We start from the raw sequence: 20,840 nt of genomic DNA on the forward strand, positions 1-20,840 counted from the left end.
AACCAAAATTTTTAAATTAAGTGAAGTTGGAACTATTATTAAAATTTAAATTCTAAACTGCTTGATTAAAAATCTTTGAACATTTAATTATATAGAGTCAATGATTGGAAATATTTAATTTTAAATGCAAAGCGTGGGTAAGTTTTCCATAGGTTTGGCAGAAGAGAGAGTTTTGGGTTGATATAATGAGGCAGAAGAAAATATTGATTTGGTGAGAAGTGCGGATATCATCAATGCTTTGAAATTCATGAAGTTGAGTAACAAGGAAATATAAGGGTAGGTTAGAGGTCACACTTTGATCTTCATAGGTGCTACCAAACTAGAAGGGGTATATCACGGTATTAGAATTTAAATATAATTCAACATTATTAAATTAATTTAATAAGATAATATTTGCTAACAAAAGCACTAAACCAACTTAGACACCGATTGGTCGAGCGATCACAATTGCTCTTCGACTTACCAAAAATATTAAGAGTAGCAAACTCGTCTATAAATTCATCGGTCATGTCCTTTGTTGATTTCAAGTGTGATTTATCACTTTGTAGTAAACTAGTTTAATTGATTAAGTATTTGAAAAAGTTATTAATAAGTATTTGGTATGTTGTTTCCTTGATTTTGAGACTAAAGGTTATGATTTCATAATAATAGTTATTATTTTCTATAGTGCAGACAATGTTTAGTTTGTTTCTATGGAAATCTGATTGTGGTCTAAGTAAGTATTTACAAAACCTAATACATTTTGGTTGGTTGGTCCATCCATCAGTCGGTCGATGTTAGATAATCGATAAACGTTTTTTGAACAAGCTTTATATGTATAATTGAAACACAACACTTACTAGTGGTGAATATTGGTGTGAAGGACGATGTCAATGTGAAGCAATAGATGAAGTAAAGGAGTAAGCGGCTAAACCACTCTAGGGTGCTCCTTTCAAGATTGTAGGTAGGCCTTGCACATAATAGTATCACCAATCAAATACATACTTACTTAGGTAATGTGCATAATGGCATGCTCATTTGGATCAGTGTTACGTATTGTCAGGGTCTTTCACTGCTTAAGGACTGGGGTATCTATGATGCCATCAATAATGGGATGTCAACGATTTCCTCCTGTTGTTCAGGAGTTGTCTTTTGTCCCTCTAGTGTTATAGTCACTTTCCCCTTTTACTTCATGGTAACACGAAGGTGGGATGCAACCTTTTACATTGATCCTACATTCTCAGGGATTTCCTTTTCCTTCCCTTTGACAGTTACTGCTTCAACCTCGACTCTCTTTCTGAGTTTGGTGGGCTTCTGCCTTAATGTGTACATCTTTTTAACACTTTTCTTCTTAAACTCTACAAATCTTGTTGCATTTTCATTTACGCTTCTAACATCACAGTTGTGTTAACTAATAAGAGTCATAAACCTACTTCCTTTACTCCGATCATCCTACTCCTTGTGAAAATGATACAACTTTTTTTCTTCACAAAGTATATGCTAGCCCTACAATGAGCACCAATTGTTCTTACAATGTCAAATATACTCTATAAAGACTCCAACTTTGAACACTCCAAGCTCCGACCTCAAGGTACTCGTCCTCCTGAAGTCGAATAGGGGTTAGGCTTGCAGAATATACTTCGACAATCAAGTCAACTAAGTGAGTAACAAGGTAATAAATGCAATAATTAATTAACATAATTATGTACCTCGTGTACTTTATTATTTATACTTTTATGGACTTTTTATCTGAATGGGTTTGGCCAGGTGACTAATTACCTTAATTAGTTTTTGGTTAATCCATATGCTTAATCATGATCTTAAGTTACTTAACGTTCTCAAATTGTCGATTTTGATTGGCCAACATATATTTGAGCAAGTCATTATGACGTGGTATTATACCATGAGGACAAAGACATCTAGACATAGATGGACAAGATGTATTAAGACATATGAGAAACATTGTTGTAATTGGTTGACATGTATTCGGTTAGACTTCCTTATCTTGTGATCATACCATAAGGCTAAATACATTTAGACATGGTGTCTTAGATGTCCTTGATATATGTTACACTAACTACGACACAAAAGTATAAAACTCAACAAAGGATATAATGCATTATTAGATTTTAAAGAAAATAAATGTTCGATTAGATTATTGCTGTAAATGTGTTTTGAATGCAAAAACTGAAAAAAAGTAATAAACTTACATTATTGTTACAAAACATATCTGAAAGTAACCCATTAAAAAATAAAATATCGCATTTCAATATACTCTAGTCAAACAAAATTTAAATAAATTACTCGTGCATTTCAAAAGGAGCAAGTCATCTCTAGATAAAATCTAGGGTTGATTAGTTGACTCGTGGATTTACTATTACATTACAGTATTAAAATAACAATATAGGATTCTTTGAAAAAAGAATGTAGGTTAATTTACAAGAAAGGTTGTTTCAGTTTGGATATCCGAAATACTTTCGTTTGTCGTGTTTTTATCCCTCTCTAATCTTGAGAGTTGTATACGGTTTTCTTTATGATTGTGATACAACAATGAAGTAGGCTGTTAATATTTTGGTTAACCAGAAATTATATTTTGACGTATAGTTTATAGGACAATATAAAAGATCTAATCGATGTCCCTGTCACGCTTCATGCATTTTGAGAATTTCAAGAACACTTGATCTTTGTATGGAATGAGACAAGCTTTGAATGTAGTTGAACAGACAAAAGCAAAGGGTAGTGCATGTAGTGGTGACTTTAGATTTCTGGTTATAATAAGAAGAGTTTCACAACTCTTTGGAACAGATCGTCCAAGTTCCTAACAAGTGAAGATACACATCAATCAATGGGTTTGATGTGGGATAAATTTATATGGGCACTTCTTGTTGAGTGCATATTCCTTTCTGGTTTACCTCATTCTGGTAAAGGTAAATGCTTTGTTGTGAAGTACGACTTTTCCTTTTCATTTCTTTTTTGGGTCCCATATTGTTACAAAGAGTTTTACTATTAGTTTGTTTTCATCAAAGAATTGAAAATAGAAAAAATGAGAACAAGTAGGTTTCTTTTGTAACTCTTTTCACCTCATTCATTTCTTTTTTATCTTCTTATGTGTCCATGCAGCTTCAAAGTACGCATTTGTAAGAGAAGCAACATCTGCTCCACCATTCTTGTCTTATGACTACATTGTCATTGGTGGAGGAACAAGTGGGTGTCCCCTTGCAGCAACTCTCTCACAGGGTGCAAGAGTTTTAGTCCTTGAAAGAGGAGGTTCTCCTTACACAAACCCAGAGCGAATCCACCTAAAGAACTTTGTCCATTCCCTCGCTGACATAAGCCCTTCATCATTTTCCCAACCGTTCATATCCACAGATGGGGTCCTCAATGCCAGGGCTCGTGTTCTGGGTGGTGGCTCTGTGTTGAATGCAGGCTTCTATTCAAGGGCTAGCTCTGACTACATAAGGATTTCTGGTTGGAATGAGTCTTTGGCTGAGGAATCGTATAAATGGGTTGAAAAAAAGGTGGTTTTTGAGCCCCCTATGCTGCAGTGGCAGTCAGCAGTGAGGGATGGGTTGCTGGAAGTAGGAGTGTTGCCTTATAATGACTTTACTTATGATCACTTAAATGGGACTAAGATTGGAGGGACAATTTTTGATAAGAAGGGTAACAGGCACACTGCAGCTGATTTGTTAGAGTATGCTGATCCCAAGAACATTTCTGTTTATCTCCATGCCACAGTGCAGAAGATACTATTTAGATATAACACAGGCAAGGAGAAGAAAATAAGATAAAATGAATTATTTTTTTATAAATTATATATAACTAACTCATCAGTTTCAACTTTTTTGTATGACTTTGTTAATAACTTTATAACTTTTTGTAAGGTTGATTGATTTTGTGATGAAACTTAACAAACTTGGCTATGCGTTTGAATATTGTTTTACAGGAAAAAGAAGACCAGAAGCTTATGGAGTGATGTTCATAGATGCATTGGGAGTGATGCATAGAGCATACTTAAACAGAAAAGGAGAGAATGAGATAATCTTATCCGCTGGGGCAATTGGGAGCCCACAGTTGTTGATGCTGAGTGGGATTGGTCCTGCTAAACATCTGCAGGCTCATGGAATCACGGTGGTTTTGAATCGGCCCTGGGTGGGTCAAGACATGGCAGATAATCCAATGAACGTTCTGGTGGTTCCTTCCCCTTTGCCTGTTGAAGTCTCTCTGGTCCAAACAGTGGGCATCACAAAGTCTGGTAGCTTCATTGAAACAGGCAGTGGATTAAGTTTGGGACATTCTTGGTCTGAAAGACTTCAAAAGATTTTTGAATTTGTGTCAAACCAGGTTAGTGTCCTATATGCTGCTTGATTTTTGAATTTGAATGTTTACTAATAAGGGTGGTATTTTCTGAAATTTGTTCTCCTTTGAAGTCTGGTCAGCCTTCGACGTTTTCCTCAGAAAACAAGCAGAGGGTTGCAGACTTGGTTAGATTTTTAACGGGTCCAATTCTGAAAGGAGGAGTCATTATTGAAAAGATCACAGGACCACGATCCACAGGTCATTTGGAGCTCATAACCACAAATCCTAGTGATAATCCATCAGTTACCTTTAATTATTTCAAGGATCCAGAGGACTTGAGAATCTGTGTTGAAGGCATGAAAACCATCATTGATGTGGTAAACTCAAAAGCATTATCAAAGTTCCGGTACCCCAACTTGCCAGTCCAAGCTCTAATGGACTTGATGTTGCTGATACCAATGAACTTGAGGCCAAAACATGTCAATACTGCTTATTCTTTACAACAGTATTGCATAGACACTGTGCTAACAATTTGGCATTACCATGGAGGGTGCCTCACTGGTAAAGTTGTTGATCATAATTATAAGGTTATTGGGGTCGATGCTCTGAGGGTAATTGATGGATCCACCTTTTATCGCTCACCAGGGACCAATCCTCAAGCCACTGTCATGATGCTTGGAAGGTACATAATTATTGGAATACTTTAGTATATAGATGTTATGATTTGATATTGATGATAATAATAATAATAACAGTAATAATATCAATGATTTATTAACTCTTTTATCAATTTGATGCAGGTATATGGGAGAGCAAATTATAAACAAAAGATTCTCCGGTGGACAGAAAAGTGAAGGGATCAATTGAGTGCATATTTGCTGTTGTTTCTTATCAGTTTGTAGTGCAGTATTTGGATTGTCACTTTGACCTCTTTCTCTTTCTTCTGAATGCTGTATCTGTTTATAGCAGAACATTTGCACTTGTTCTTTTTTGCTATTATAATATTTATTTCAGTAATATAATTGCAATTTGATAGAAAAAAGATTTGGAGAGAAATTGTTTAATCCTTTTAAAGTTAGCAATATAACGAGGACACATGAAGTCTAAAACCAAAAAGTTCACCTTGTATTATTAATGACTTCTAATGGAGTCTAAAACCAAAAACTAAATTGACAGTCTTAACATAATTTGAAGTCAGAATTGCACCCAAAAATAACTTAAAAAAATTCTCCTTGTCTTTATGGTTCAAGTAAAGATGTCCATTATATTAATTTGAAAGGACACATGTAACACTTAAAATGGTGGTTGGACTAATAAACATAATTACAAAACAAGTTGCTGCATGCACAGCATAGTTTAAGTAACAGAAAGAGACATTAGCATATGCTCTGCAACATCTGGTACCCCAACTTCATGGCACCTTCATGAAATGGAAGAAGCATCTAACTTTCACCTACTTTCCCCATTTTTACTAGAAAGCAGGTGAGATGGAGAAAGAGAATGACTTGTTGATCATGAAGGGAAATCACCCTCAAATTCCTTCAAGAATATTCACAGCATAAGCCTTAAGAATATGCTTTTGATTATTAGTTTATTCCATGTCCTGAGATTATAAATTGCTATGTTCATGGAATGTTGTTATGCAACAGCAGTAACTAGCTCCACAAGATATCATAGTCAATAAGCAAATCAGTCATAGGGCTTCTCTTTGTTGGCAGGAAATGACATGACCACCTCATGAAATATCTTGCCAAAGGAGAGTTGCCCTGTTGCTGCTTTAGCTTAACATGTAATCTTGTATTTTCGGTGCATATGATCATTCACTCCATTGAAGAGAGCCACTGAAGCAGTATGCAAGGGATCACACAAGTGACTTCATCTTCTTCTTCTTCTATAGCTCCACAACTTTCTTTTAAGGAAACATATAATGTAACAACATAGTTCGATATAGTTGATGGATACATATGTCCTTTATTGTTCACTTACAGAACACTTAAGTTAGAGAAAAACTTCCTGAGATGATATGTTCTTCTGTGATTTTGCAATTCCATAATGCTTTCACTTTCTCTTGTATCTATTCAACTACTTGTCACATATGTTGTACAATTCTACTTCTACAAACACAATTTTTATCCTAATACCAACATACATGACTTTTTGCATTACCTTTCATTCCCAACAGTGGACTGTGATAGTTATTTGATAGGTGTGAATTCAACCAAAGATAAAATCTCATGCCACTTATCTTATCCAATTCATCTAAAATAGTTCTAAGTCACTATTAAAGTAATTATTTCCATGTTTTCTCAAGTATGAGAAAAGCATGTATACAATTTTATTTTCTTTACATTAATACATACCCAAATCCTATTATGGTGTATCTAGATTCAAGAGAAATATTCAAACCTTCACATAGAAAATAAGAACCAAACTAGAACTAAAGAAAAATAGAAATTGCATACGCATAAAGGTAAGAAGAGCTGTCACAGAACCTTTTGGACCGTCCAAATCAGGAATCTGCTATAATGTGGAAGAAGTTGGTGCTTGCTGGATTAAGTTGTGAAAGGTGCTAAAGATGCAATGTTATACATTACACTTTTTGGTTAAATATAATATACTATACTGTAATGTCATATAATAGAATATAAAATAAACTAATTAATCATAAGTCACTCCAAGTTTTATAACATTTTGATTTAATTATATTTTCAATATCTGATAATTTTCTAACTATCAAGTTACTATTATGTTTTTGTGGTACATTGAGTCTTAAAAATTTTAATATCTCTTTAAGATTTTTCTATTAACTATAACATGACACTTATCATCATATGATATTTTGTTATAAAAAATCATAATTATGTACCTCTCGTATTTAACGATAATTATCTTAAAATTAAAAAACTAAAAATAAATAAATAAAAGTATAAAATTATTAATTGAAAAATTATAAAATATAAAATTCTAAAATAAAAAAATTATAAATTTTAAAATTGTAAGATTATAAGATAATAAACTTATAAAAATATAAAATAATAAGATTATAAGATTATCAAATTATATATTTATAAAAACATAAATTATAAAATTTTAAAATAATAAAATAACATGTAGTTACAATTTAGTAAGATAATTTTGTAAAAGAATAATTGTATCAACTACTTAACATTAAAAACATAATTGGAAAATATAAATTTATTAAATAATCAATAAATCATGAAATTTTATTAAAGAGTTAATTGAATGTTTTCAAATTTATCATTAAACCTAACATTTTTAGAACTTTTTTCTTTGTATTTCACATTTATCTTATTTTACTATTTCTTTTATTATTGGCTTTCGATATGTCATTGAATTGGAAGATATGTTACGAAAAAATATTGATAAAATACGTTACTATCATACTAGCAAATATATATATATATATATATATATATATATATATATATATATATATATATATATATATATATATATATATATATATGAAAAATGTGGGGTTTTAATTAAAGGGGTTTGCTAACGTACGCTTGTTTTTCAATTGGTATATTTCAGTAGACAAAAATATCCTTATATCATGAATTCTAAGTTTTAATATTAAGGATATTTTAATAATTTTCATCCTCAAAAATAAAAAAAGAAACTCTCAAACCCTTACCTACCTCTCTCATTCCTCTTAACCTTTTCTCTTTCATCTCTTTCACTCCAACCTTTTCTCTGTCATCCCTACCCTAGCCCCAATTGAAATTAAAATGAGTGTTTTTTTAGTTGGGGCTAGTGCAGAGATGACAGAGAAAATGTTTGAGGGAGAGAGATGAAGGAGAAAGGGTTGAGAGGAATGAAGGAGGTAAATAAAGGTTTTGAGTTTCTTTTTTTAGTTTTGAGAATGAAAATTTCAATTGGGACTAGAGTAGGGATGAGAAAGAAAAAGTTGGAGTGAAAGAGATGAAGAAGAAAGAGTTGAGAGGAATGAGAGAGGTGTGTAAGGATTTTGGAGTTTCTTTTTTTATTTTTTTAATTTTGAGAATGAAAATTATTAAAATACCCTTAACCTTACAACTTAGAATTCATGATATATAAGGATATTTTTGTCTACTGAGATCGGTATACATTGCTAAAATGTACCAACTGAAAAACAGGCGTACGCAAGTTAACAAACCCCTTAATTAAAATAGTTTACTTTTATAAGTATGTTATTAATGTAGAATATTTTTTAATTTTATTTATGATTAATTTTATCATAAAATTGAATTGGATTATTTGAATTTTACATTGAACTTCGATCAAATTATTTGAATTTGACTTGTATTTGAGTAGTTAGACACATTCATATGAATTAAAAAATTAAATAAAAAATTATTTTCAAATTGTTCCCGCATTGCTAGTTAGTATCTCTAAATTATATGGACATATCTGAAGCCTTTAATATAATTTCGAAAAGTTATAAGAAATTTATATATATGAACATAGCAGGTAATGTTAAGTAATGAAAAAAAATACATTGATTATTTTTTTAAAAACAAGCATGAGTTAAAAAAAACTTGATATCATATTTGATTTACGGAAAAAGAGTGATTTTCTTTAAAAAAAAAGTGAAAATAATTTTTTCATAAGTTTAAATTAGTTTCTTTATAAATTAATTAATAGAAGTTGTCTCAGCACTCCACCAAACCAAACTACAGTAGTAAATGGAAATTATTGAATGAAAAGAAATGGAATAAAAGCAAATTCTAAAAGTAAGCACAAGCTGTCCAATGTCCATTTCCATCCACCATTCAAAGCATTATTTTTGCAGTAACTCTTCTTTATTGGTGCAACTACCTGAAAATATAAGATATATATTTTTTTTAAATAATTAAAAGCTTAATTAAACTTCAGTACACAAAACTCTTTTGGGTGTCTTATCCTAGAAACATCAATGTTCCTTTTTTATGATGTTCCTATTATGAAATATAAAAACAAGATTTGGAGAGCCAATATGTTATTATTTTATTTAACATATATGCATGAAATTATTATGGGTAGATTGAACAGATATAATATAATATAATAAAGCTATATGGCCTTATGCAAGCCTTAATTTCGCAACAAATTTTGCATGCTTTATCTTGGTTTCCCGCTAGACACACCAAACCTTCTTTGTGCTGTTGCCTGCAGCTTTACCTTTTCTTTTTTAGTTAATTGAAGTGACTTTAATGGCAGTCAAATTCACTTTGTTCTTTTTTGAATAAAGGGCTTTCCTCATCATAAGCATGCCTCACATTTATTTGGGTTACTGAGCCCAGTGTTCTCACACATTAAGCATCCCAACCAATAATAATGGAAATTTTCTTTTAAAATGTTAAATCCACACATTAAAATGTTCAATCTTGGAAGTGCAGGTAATAATGCATCCACAATCATCGACCTTTTGCAACACTTAAACCTTAAGCAAGCAAGCACTGTCAGTAAGTACTTAGAAGATTTTTCAAGAGACTTTTCTTTACTACCTAATCGATATTGCCGCCTTAGATAACGACCATTTTGTCCTCCACTTACTATTGCTTTCATGTACCTGGCTCCACCTTTTACTCTCAAACGTGTCCATTCTTCATCCATGCACCAAACATTTCTTATTAGACCAAACTTAATTAACTAATTAACACAGTCAACAATTTTGTTACTATCCTCTCAAAATTTAACTCCAGGAAAGTTACTTGCGTTATGCTTGTTCCATGAAAACCAAACAAAATCAAATCAGCATCATTATTTTTTTCTGTATGTGCAATGGCCAATTGTTCTTCACTTCTTCGTTGGCATGAATAGTCACTATTAAAAAAAGAAGGTGAATTGACCAAAAGAACAAAAGAATAGAGGAGTCACTAGTCAGTAAAAAAGTAAACAAAATACTTTAATTAGGTGCAACAAGAAATGTTTTTACCTTTTCTTTATCTATAATGCGTAAGGAAATCCCCCAAAGCACATACATCACCACCACCATCACGCCTTGAAACATATTGATTGGACTATGAGACATAATATAACTAAGAGGTCAACTTGACAAACTACCCAAGAAACGAAGAAATAGTCCAAATTGTGCTACCTGACCTTGTCAGTGTGTTCACACACTACTGTGTCAGCCACATAATTACAGATAAATCAATACAAAAGTTCTGTAATCTTTATGTTTGTTTACAACACTGAATAAATCTATCTGTCAAACAGGTATATATAACAACCAGAATTGTCTGAGTGCAGAGAAGAAAAAAAGATGCAGTCCCTTGGTCAAAACGAGGGCTCCCTATCATGCCCTCAAGGTTGTTGCCCTACTTTATTGTTCAATCCTCCACCACCTCAATCTCATCAGAACACAACAACCAAACCCAGAAACAGTTCTGCAGAGTGTCGCCACAGCTTTGTAGCCACCACGTCATCCTATATCTTCCCAAACACCAAATTCACCAACCATGAGTCCCTTCCTTCTCTTCATGAATCATTCGGTGAATTCAAGAAAGTGTATCCTCAATACTCTGAAACTGACCAAGTGGACCATTTAAGAGCTAAGGAATATTACCATCTCTCTTTCTCCAACCAATCATGCCTTGACTACATTGGTATTGGCCTCTTCTCCTATTACCAACGCCAACACCACCATGACACCTCAAAAACCCAATTTGCCTCTTCTTCAACACCTCTATCCCCACCCCAATATTCTGATATTCCCTTCTTTAGCATATCCTACAAGACTGGGAATCTGAAAACACTTTTGCTTCATGGGGGGCAGGAGTCAGAGTTTGAGTCTGCCATGAAGAGAAGAATAATGAAGTTTCTCAACATTTCTGAAAGTGACTACTTCATGGTTTTCACAGCAAACAGAACTTCAGCTTTCAAACTTGTGGCAGACTCGTATCCATTCCAATCTAGCAAGAAGCTTCTGACAGTTTATGACTATGAGAGTGAGGCAGTGGAAGCAATGATCTGTTGCTCGGAGAAGAGAGGAGCCAAGGCCATGTCAGCAGAGTTCTCATGGTCAAGGCTGAGGATTCAGTCAACAAAACTGAGGAAGATGATTGTTAGCAAGAAGAAGAAGAAAAAGAAGAGGGGTCTCTTCGTATTTCCACTTCACTCCAGGGTAACGGGAGCAAGATATCCTTACCTGTGGATGAGCATAGCACAGGAAAATGGATGGCATGTCTTGATTGATGCTTGTGCATTGGGTCCCAAAGACATGGACAGCTTTGGCCTATCTCTCTTTCAACCCGACTTTCTCATCTGCTCATTCTACAAGGTCTTCGGAGAAAATCCATCAGGGTTTGGATGCCTTTTTGTCAAGAAATCTGCTATTACCATTCTTGAATCCTCTTCTTGCGCAGGAATTGTGAACCTCGTACCAGATAGGTTTCTACGTCAGTCATCAGAAGATAAGTGTTCTTCTGGGAACTGTAAACAAAAACCATTATCTAGCTTGCAAGACCAAGAACTGTCTTCCTTAAATTCTTTCTCTGGTCGGATACAAACTTCGGAAGCTTTAAAAGTTGAAGAATCATGTGAGCTTCAGATCATGGTGGCAGCAGCAGAGCCAAAGAAAGGCTCTGGAAGTGTCGAGGCAAAAGAAGTGGTTGAGAGCCTTCAAAATAAGAAAGCACAACATGGTGAGAACGGGGGATTTAACATTGAGTGCAGATGTTTGGATCAAGTGGACTCTTTGGGATTGACAATGATCACCAATAGAACAAGGTATCTGATAAATTGGCTGGTGAACTCCATGATGAAGCTGAAGCACCCTAATGCAGCAGGGGAACCACTAGTCAAGATTTATGGCCCAAAGGTAAAATTTGATCGAGGGCCTGCTTTGGCATTCAATGTGTTTGATTGGAAAGGCGAGAAGGTTGAGCCCGTCCTTGTACAGAAACTTGCTGATAGGAACAATATATCTCTCAGTTATGGGTTTCTGCATCATATTTGGTTTGCAGATAAGTATTCAGAAGACAAAGGAAAAGTTCTACAGACCAAAGAAGGAAGAGGCCAGGGACTAACCACCAACAAGAAGAAAGATAGGGATAAACTAGGAGTAACAGTAGTTACTGCTGCATTAAGTTTCCTGGCTAATTTTGAAGATGTATATAAACTATGGACTTTTGTTGCCAGGTTCCTTGATGCTGATTTTGTGGAGAAGGAGAGATGGAGATACACCGCTCTAAATCAGAAAACAATTGAAGTTTAATTCACTAAATTTCATTTATTCTTCTGGTTTGTGATACACAGAACACTTAAAAGGGTGTGGATTTTAATGAGGATTTGTATCTTGTCATTGTATGCACATTATGAAGAGAGAAAGAAATAAAATAATTCTTTGAATCATGATAATATTTGTATGTAAGAGATTATAATGCATAATATTCTAACTCAATTGAAGATTTCGATACAATACCTTGTTTAACAATTCCAAAAATTCAGTAATTACCAAAGAAAGTACAAAACAGTCGGTGGTTGATTTTCTTAGTTTTAAACAACTTCCTTAGTTTGCATCAATATATGCTTACTGAAAGATGACATTTGTTGTTGACTAGAAAAAAAAAAAAGACCTTCACTTAGAGTGGACTTCAACCAGGTTAATAAGTGATGATGGACTACAATTAAATGTGTGGTTATTGAATTTTTGATGTATTAACTTAGCTTATGAATACAAAGGTATGCCTAGCCAAAAAAAATAGATAAAGATACTTAGACAACATTTTTTTGACAACATTTGAACATCATCATACGTGTCATTGTGTGATTGGTCCATAGTGGTGTCATTGTGTCATTTGGACCAATCACACAATAACACGTATGATGATGTTCAAATGTTGTTAAAAAATGTTGTCTATGTATCATTAGTCCAAAAAAAATAACCAAACACATAAGTCTTTGAAATAATCTTTTATATATAAGAGATCCTCAATAGGGTCACCATGGCTAAGTTTTAAGTGGGAATGATGGATAATGTAATTGGAATTCTACATAAGAAACCAATATCATTAAGTAAAAATAAAATACATTTTTTATGATTCAAGGAAATACCCTTGTTGGATATGATAATTTCCAAGCCTAAGAAATATTGGAGACAACAAAAAAATCATTAGTTTGAACAAGAAACTTAATATCAATTGTAACTTGTTAACACAAGATAATTAAAGTTTGCTTGTTGTCATCCATATAAACAAGCAAAAAGAATAGAAGTTTGTATAGGTCCATATATAAACTTTTTTTACATGCAAACTAATCCCTTTATGCTGCTTGTAATCCTCGTGAATACTTATATATGCTTCCTCAAATAACTCCACCATTTTGATATCTAATTTCTTTCAAATTTTTGTGGTAACAACACTAATAAGATCCTTATAGAAATAAGTTTAGCCACTGAAGCAAAAGTGTCTAAAAAATCAATCATAGTCTATTATGTGTAGCCTTTAACTAGCCATGAAACTCTGTATTTGCAATTCGATCCTCAACATTGTATTTCAATTTGAAAATCCATTTGAACTCTATGTAGTACTTACCTTTAGATAAAAAAACTACATAATAATAATAATGTACTAACCAGCTGAAGAGTGAAAAAGATAAAATATCTGATATAATGCATAGTTTTTTATTTTAAATCACGATCAACTTCAATAGTATACACGAGAGACTGAAAAAAAATAAAAAAAGCACAGTTAGAAAATTGAATATACTATCTAATTCAACGAGAAAGTAATCGGAATAACCTTCTAATCACACTACCAAAACTGACAGAAGAGTTGCTTCCAGCACTATTATATTTCATAACTGTTCTTTGATGAAATATGTTTACTTAACAAAATCAGTCTACAAAGCATCCTGGCCTTTCTTGAATATATCTTAGTGCGTTTGAAAGTCCAAACATGCATGTCTGTTGAAAAATATCTAGTCAAATTGGAACAATTACATAGAATATATCTCTCTATTGGTTTCGGAATGTTTAGGCATCACACACAGTAAACGATAATTAAATATAAAAAAAAATGGAGCATAAAGCTAGAAATTGTTCGTCACTTCAAAACCGTAAAAGAACAATATCTGAATAGTATTCTAAAAATACAAATAAGGATTAAATTTGACTTTGATATCTTCCTTTTCTTTGTTGACTGGGAATTTGATGTTGTTCAAGCGACTTGACATACCCATTATTCAAACACGGCTTCTATGAATGCAGCCGACCAAGAAGCTTGTTCAAAGAAGTCACATTTCTCCACTAAGAATTTCACATCATTAATGTATTTTAGTTTCTCTCACGTACACACATCTGAGGAGGCTGTTAGTTCTTGTTTCATTTCAGATAGTCATAATAAATAAACTCAATATACGTATACTTTTCGATGAAAACGACACATTCTGGAATAGACAATTTCTGAAACCCCCACTTAACTAACTATGCAAGTACTTGGTCAAACAACTGTTTTAATTTACACAAGTCGTGTAAATTATGTTTATTTTCAAGAATTTATCTTCTATAAAATTGGAATCTCATTTGGAAGAATATAAAAAAATCAGCATGTTCATGCTTCAGGAAAACTCCTACAAGTAATGGTAGAGTTCTTCTATTATTATGACCACGTGCCATTGAATGAGTTGACGCATTCCGTATCTGAACTTACTCAAGTGGCTTCTATTTCTATTATGGTTGCGTCATGTCACAACTTGTGGCATAGTAACTACTCTCGTCAAAGTTCAGGTGACCATTGACCGATCGCTCACAATCATAAACATGAGACGTTGTCACTGTGTCGTAGATGCAAGATAAAATTTCCCTTTGGCCCCTAAAAGAGGGTACCTACGAATCCATCTTGCTCCTGAGCTGCTTCTCAATGCATAAGCTTAAGCTTAATTTGGCAAGGAGTGACCCCGTATCTTTTCCATAAATGCAGTGCTCTCGCGTTGTAACTATCATGAACTTCCATATCAAGTCCCAATCTGGCCTGATTTGAGCATAATAAATAAGACAAGTCTAAAATGATTTAGGGACACTTTATAGAATGCACCGTTAGAAGTTGTTCAAGTCCATAGACAAAATACGTGAGCTCAGGGTCAAGAGTGCTTGTCTGATTAGCAGAGGGTATTAATATGCCCCTCAGAGTATGTTTGATTGGCAAGGATGTCCAATAGTACGTAAATATCCTCACTTTGAGGATGGCTACTGTCTCCAACTAAAAATTCATGACTCTTGCCATCCACCCTTATAATGCTAGACCCAGGAGCCTTGCTTATTCCTTTCTGCTTCATCAGTCTCCTAACATTTCTCACGTCAGCCCATTTCTTGTTAGAGGCATACAGATTAGAAAGAAGCACGTATATGCCACTATCTCGGAATTCAAAATTCTGCAGTGATTTCAAGATTTCTTGGGTGAATCCAACATTCCCATATGTATTACAGGCACTCAAAAGCGCTCCTATGATCTGCACATCAGGGGACATGGGCATTGTCTTTATCAACTCCACGGCTTCCTCCACCAGTCCAGCTCTGCAGAGTAAATCAACCATGCAGCCGTAGTGTTCTAACCAGGGAGAAAGATTGTAGAGGGGACTTGACATCTCGTTGAAATACTTTCGGCCTTCGCTGACCAAGCCAGAATGGCAGCAAGCTGTTAAAACTGCAAGAAATGTCACTTCATTAGGCTTTGCACCAGACACTATCAAATCTTCAAATAGCTTCAATGCTTCCCTCCCAAGTCCATTTATTGCTAGGCCACCTATATAGGCATTCCAAGTACGGATATTCCTAGAAGGCATTCCACTGAAGATATGCTGCGCCATGTCTATACAACCACACTTTGCATACATGTCAACCAATGCAGTTCCTATATGAACATCCCACTTGATACGGCATTGATCAATGTACTGATGGACCCATCTGCCATAGTCAAGAAGCCCAAGGCTGGCACAAGCAGAAAGCACACTAGTTAGTATAACTCCATCTGGCTCAAAACCTGAGCCTTGCATTTGACAGAACAAGTCCAGCGATTCACTGGGATACTGGCACTGCACTAACCCGCTTATCATACTAGTCCAAGAAATAATATCTTTCTCAGGTATCTCATCAAACATTTGCCTTCCATCAGTGACAGACTCACACTTCATATACATATCCAACACAGCATTGCATACCACCAACTCCTTCCCGAACAGACATTTGAGACCCAACCCATGAATTCCTTTCCCCAAATTTAAACAACCCAATTTCCCACAAGCCCCAAGTATGCTGACAAAGGTTGCTACATTAGGTTCCACATCCATTCTCAAAAACAATGCGATCGCCTCATTAAACAACCCAGCCTTGACATACCCAGATATCAAGCCAGTCCAAGAGACCACGTCTCTCACAAGCATGTCATCAAACACCTTGCCAGCACCAACAGTGTCCCCAGAAATGCAATACACATGGACAAGAGTGTTTTGCACATAAATGTCGCACCACAAGCCTGTCTTCAAAGCTACGGAATGAAACTGTTTAATCTCTACAATCCCATAAAACTTAGCACAAGATTTCAAAACTGCTGGGATAGTGTACACATCAGGCACAAAACCATTCCTAACAGTCCATCTATAAATCAGGATTGCAAGCCAGGGTAAGTGGCCAGAGGCATAGCCAGAAATCAGCAAATTGCAAGGGAAAGAGCTCAAGTTCCAATCAAATTGCTTCAGGAAATTGCAAGGGTAATGAACATCTGTAACATGTTTTCCCAAAAAAATTGCAGCTTTGGAAACAACCAAGTCATTGGCAACAAGGGCAGAAGTCAATAGATGCGCATGAATTTGCTTGAAGGATCTCAAGCCATTGCTCTTGTGAATCAAATCCAAGAGAACCAATTTCAGAGATTGCCCAGCCTTGCTCATGCTAGTGATCGGTGCTCAAACAATCCATCCAAAATCTTTCACTGTTTATGAGTGGACATAGCCACGCTTAGTTATTGCCACACAAGGTTATCAAAATCACAAGGAGTTTACGTTCCCACATCCTCTAACCTCATTAACTCGCACATAGAATTGCTTCTGAGTAGGCTCGTATGAACTTGCAAACTCCGCGCTTCACTTATTTAAAATAATGGAAATAAATATGATTTAAAATAAGAGATATAAATTTAATAAGGTTTATGTTTAATAAGAAATATTAACTTTAATATAAGTGTACTGTAGTTTTAAACTTTACATGAATATTATTTTTAATATTTTAATATTCAGTTTATTTTGAGTTTATTAATGATGTTAATATTTAATTATTCACTTTTGGTTTTATATAATATTTTAGATTTTATCATTGTCATGTGAAAATTGTTTAAACATACTAAAAGTTCATAAAAAAGTCTTTATTTTACAATTTTTTATTCTGAATTTCAGATGCAAATTTTGTTACTACATTTTTACCATGTAATTTCAAATTTCAAATTTAAAACTCGTTACCATATATTTTAAATGGTTGGTTATCTTTTCTCTTCTAAAGTTTAAAGAAATTATAATTTTCATATTTTAATAATACACTTATGTTATTGAAATTATTTTTAAATCATTATTTAAATTTACATAATTGGATTTCAATGAAACATTATTTGTAATGATTAATTATTTAGTTTATTAATAATGTCATTATTCAATTATTTATTTATTATTTTATATCATTATTTAATTATTTTATTATTATTATTATATCAATATTATAATGTTATTGTAATTTTACATTCTTATAGAATTTTATTATGCGATATAATACATTATTATTTTCTTTCAAATTATTAAATTTGTGGAATTTTTCTTTTTTCAAATTTTGTTCCCAACTTAAATACAGACTCTTCTTATAGGTTAGAAAACAAAATAATATGAGTGTTTCACTTGTACCTCCAATCATTTTATTCTGCACTTCTAATTTTCTAAAATACCTCTAATTAATAATAAGATGGTTATTTGTTAATTTTTTGTTTATTAAAAATTTCTGTGCCCATTAACTACAGCTCCCTTTTTCTCTTATCAGAAAACATGCATTCTTGCACCCCTCTACTCCCTCCACCCCTCCACCTCATTTGATTTTTATTAATAAACCCTACGTTCCAGCACCCACATGAATTGCACGTCTCAAAATTATTTTCTTTGAAATAAAATTTAATTATTTGTAATATTTATACCTTTAAGAAATTGTCATATTTCATAAAAAATTTAACAACATTTTTTCAAATTATAAAACATTCCGATCCCATATCAACCTACCATCCAATCTCACATCTACTAACATTCCAACAAAACATAGCATTTTTATTTACAATAATATATCAGAAAACACTAAACTAATCCTGCATAGAAAAGAACCTGCCACTTCCCTATAACCCCTACCTTGATTAGATATCCCATTAACCCCGTCCACACGTTGAAAGTTAAATATATGTTCATATCAGTTTTATTTATCGAACATAAAACAGTACTCATATTTCATACCCCTAAAACCAAAACATCCAATCCAGCTAAATCAGATTAATATTTCAGATCATAGATACCCCTCTTTACTCTATGACCATATATCATTTACCTAGTTTTAAGCAATTTTCAATTCTCATCCACTTAGTTTCACCCATCACATTACACCACATGGATTCAAACAAATAAGCTCTCATTCAATTAAAACCAGTTTCTGATAAACAACTCATATATATTCATTCTTTAAAAGCTATGTAAGGTATTCTAGTAACACTTAACATCAGTTTGAATATCAACCATTCAGTTCCGTTATACCTAGTGTTGACCATAATCTGAACATAATTTTACATAATGAATTAACCTAACACACAATCAGACCTCATTACCCCCACTAACTTGTTATTTTTAATTTCAGAATTTTTACACATATACATTCCACTTATGTGCATCAACGCCATTGCCATATATTCAAAACAAAGTGAACTTGTCATATTTAATATCGTCTACCACTTTTAGCCATATCTTCAGAATTGTAAAACCCTCAGTATACAAATTCATTCCTACCAACACAATTCATATTTCTAATACTTCATAATTAAGCAGTCATTCATTTGTATCCCCCAATTCAGCATTATACTGCAGTTTATTCATTAATCATAGAATACAATGTCCCATTTCATATATTCAGAACACTCAACTACAGAAACCTTACTCCACTCACCCACATTCATCGGAAATAACACAATCATACACAAATTCAAACACACAGAATACCATTACCATTTCCCAGCAACATAAACATCAACCACAAGCACTCGAATGACACGCCGAAAACAAAAAATCTGTGTGAACCGGATATGGGGAACCGATTCACGCAGATGTGCCAACTACATTCAACCAAACAGCGACCAACCTGCTGTGAGCGAAAACTCGGTGCGTGTTTGTGTATACTGGCAGCGCTAGTGTTCGAGCCTTCAACGAAGCTCCCTCGAGACAGAATGCACCACCTTTGCGAAGCTGTGGCTGCAGTGCGAAAGCTCGCTCCTGTGTGCGACGATGGAAAGAGGAGGACGAAATCAAAGGGAGAGGAAAAAGCAGCTATGTGCCTCTGTGTGTGCTGGACAGAGGAAAAGGAAAGGCGAGGGAGAGGGAAGCACGAGTGGGATGGTCTGTGTGTGGAAGAATTGAGAGACGAAGGAAAAAAAAATGAGATGCGAGCACTGTAATTGAAATGCGAGATGCGAGAGAGAAGTAAGAGGGAAAGTGTGCACACTGACAACAATTTTTTGAAACACCCAAATAATATTAACCGGGCAATATTGAAAAGTTCACTGGGCTTAACTGGGCCAATGGATTCGGGCCAATTGATCTACTGGGCCGTCACCTAACTGTGGCACCTAGTTTTGACACAAGGGGGTTACTCCCTGTACCTCCCCAATCCAACCCCCACCCCCAATTTTTTTGGATATTTTTTTAAATACAAAATTAGCTTTTATGTATTTTTTATTTTTACTGTTTTACCCCTATTTACTAAATTTAACTTACCCTACTTCTTTTAAAACACACAGAGATTCCTCTCCTTCGTATTCCCACCCCCACCCCACCAAAGCTTTCATTTTTGAAACGCTCTCTGCAACTCTCACTCTCCCGGTCCTACTCTGAACTGCTTTGTAGCCGGTGTGTGCGACGGTGCGGACTGGTGCGGCGGGTGTTGCGGCGGTGCGAGGCGGTGGTTTTTGCTTCGACAGGTTAGTTTCTTTTAATTTCTTCTTTTTTTTTAAACGTATGTAATGTGTAGGATTGGGTAGCTTTGTTTGTTGATATCTGGTTGGTGTGTTTGTTGAGATTGGTCTGCTGTTGAGTTCTGTTGAGTTTTGTGTCATCTCTGTGGTGTGTGCATTGAGGAAGAAGACGTTCAGGCACTGAAACGGATGTCGAGATCCCTCGACCGACGGATGTCGACATCCGTTTCCTACAAAGTAAACTAATAAAAACAAATCTTAAAAAATAAGACTAATAAAATAAAAATCTAATAAAAACAAATCCTAAAAAATAAAACTAATAAAAACAAATCTTAAAAAAATAAAACTAATAAAAACAAATCCTAAAAAATGAAACTAATAAAA

General features: G+C 34.0%; 3 protein-coding genes across 6 annotated transcripts; 2 read left to right on the forward strand and 1 right to left on the reverse strand.

Annotated features, from left to right (window-relative positions):
- The first annotated feature begins 2,764 nt into the window (after nt 1-2,764).
- On the forward strand, nt 2,765-5,322 carry LOC106770656 (protein HOTHEAD-like). Of its 2 annotated transcripts, none has more exons than XM_014656455.2 (5): nt 2,765-2,906; nt 3,100-3,744; nt 3,923-4,320; nt 4,407-4,957; nt 5,076-5,322. In XM_014656455.2, the coding sequence occupies exons 1-5, from the start codon at nt 2,825-2,827 to the stop codon at nt 5,140-5,142; spliced, it is 1,743 nt and encodes a 580-aa protein (XP_014511941.1). In that variant the 5' UTR covers nt 2,765-2,824; the 3' UTR covers nt 5,143-5,322. The 2 variants fall into 2 exon arrangements, with proteins under 2 accessions (XP_014511941.1, XP_022641353.1); XM_022785632.1 differs by having other exon boundaries at nt 2,765-2,900.
- A 4,897-nt stretch (nt 5,323-10,219) lies between these two features.
- LOC106769775 (molybdenum cofactor sulfurase) lies at nt 10,220-12,615 on the forward strand. The gene has a single exon (XM_014655523.2). It carries the CDS (start codon nt 10,526-10,528, stop codon nt 12,476-12,478), a length of 1,953 nt encoding a protein of 650 aa, XP_014511009.1. The 5' UTR covers nt 10,220-10,525; the 3' UTR covers nt 12,479-12,615.
- A 1,356-nt stretch (nt 12,616-13,971) lies between these two features.
- LOC106772063 (pentatricopeptide repeat-containing protein At4g38010) lies at nt 13,972-20,126 on the reverse strand. 3 transcript variants are annotated; one of them, XM_014658213.2, is made up of 3 exons: nt 19,628-20,126; nt 17,278-17,338; nt 13,972-17,189 (listed from the first exon to the last, which is right to left on the reverse strand). In XM_014658213.2, the coding sequence occupies exon 3, from the start codon at nt 17,146-17,148 to the stop codon at nt 15,361-15,363; it is 1,788 nt and encodes a 595-aa protein (XP_014513699.1). In that variant the 5' UTR covers nt 17,149-17,189; nt 17,278-17,338; nt 19,628-20,126; the 3' UTR covers nt 13,972-15,360. The 3 variants fall into 3 exon arrangements, with proteins under 3 accessions (XP_014513699.1, XP_022641355.1, XP_022641354.1); XM_022785634.1 differs by having other exon boundaries at nt 17,278-17,343; XM_022785633.1 differs by having other exon boundaries at nt 13,974-17,343; nt 19,628-20,125.
- Between the last annotated feature and the right edge of the window lie 714 nt (nt 20,127-20,840).

Source organism: Vigna radiata, chromosome 8, assembly GCF_000741045.1.
Source record: "Vigna radiata var. radiata cultivar VC1973A chromosome 8, Vradiata_ver6, whole genome shotgun sequence".
Classification (NCBI taxonomy): Eukaryota; Viridiplantae; Streptophyta; class Magnoliopsida; order Fabales; family Fabaceae; genus Vigna; species Vigna radiata.

What these genes read in the sequence shown, in the direction of transcription:
- LOC106772063 (XM_014658213.2), bottom strand. Translation starts at nt 17,148, where the DNA reads ATGAGCAAGGCTGGGCAATCTCTGAAATTGGTTCTCTTGGATTTGATT.
- LOC106769775 (XM_014655523.2), top strand. Translation starts at nt 10,526, where the DNA reads ATGCAGTCCCTTGGTCAAAACGAGGGCTCCCTATCATGCCCTCAAGGT.
- LOC106770656 (XM_014656455.2), top strand. Translation starts at nt 2,825, where the DNA reads ATGGGTTTGATGTGGGATAAATTTATATGGGCACTTCTTGTTGAGTGC. An exon ending in TTTACCTCATTCTGGTAAAG is followed by an intron (nt 2,907 to 3,099) that starts GTAAATGCTTTG and finishes GTGTCCATGCAG; the next exon opens with CTTCAAAGTACGCATTTGTA. An exon ending in TTGAATTTGTGTCAAACCAG is followed by an intron (nt 4,321 to 4,406) that starts GTTAGTGTCCTA and finishes TCTCCTTTGAAG; the next exon opens with TCTGGTCAGCCTTCGACGTT.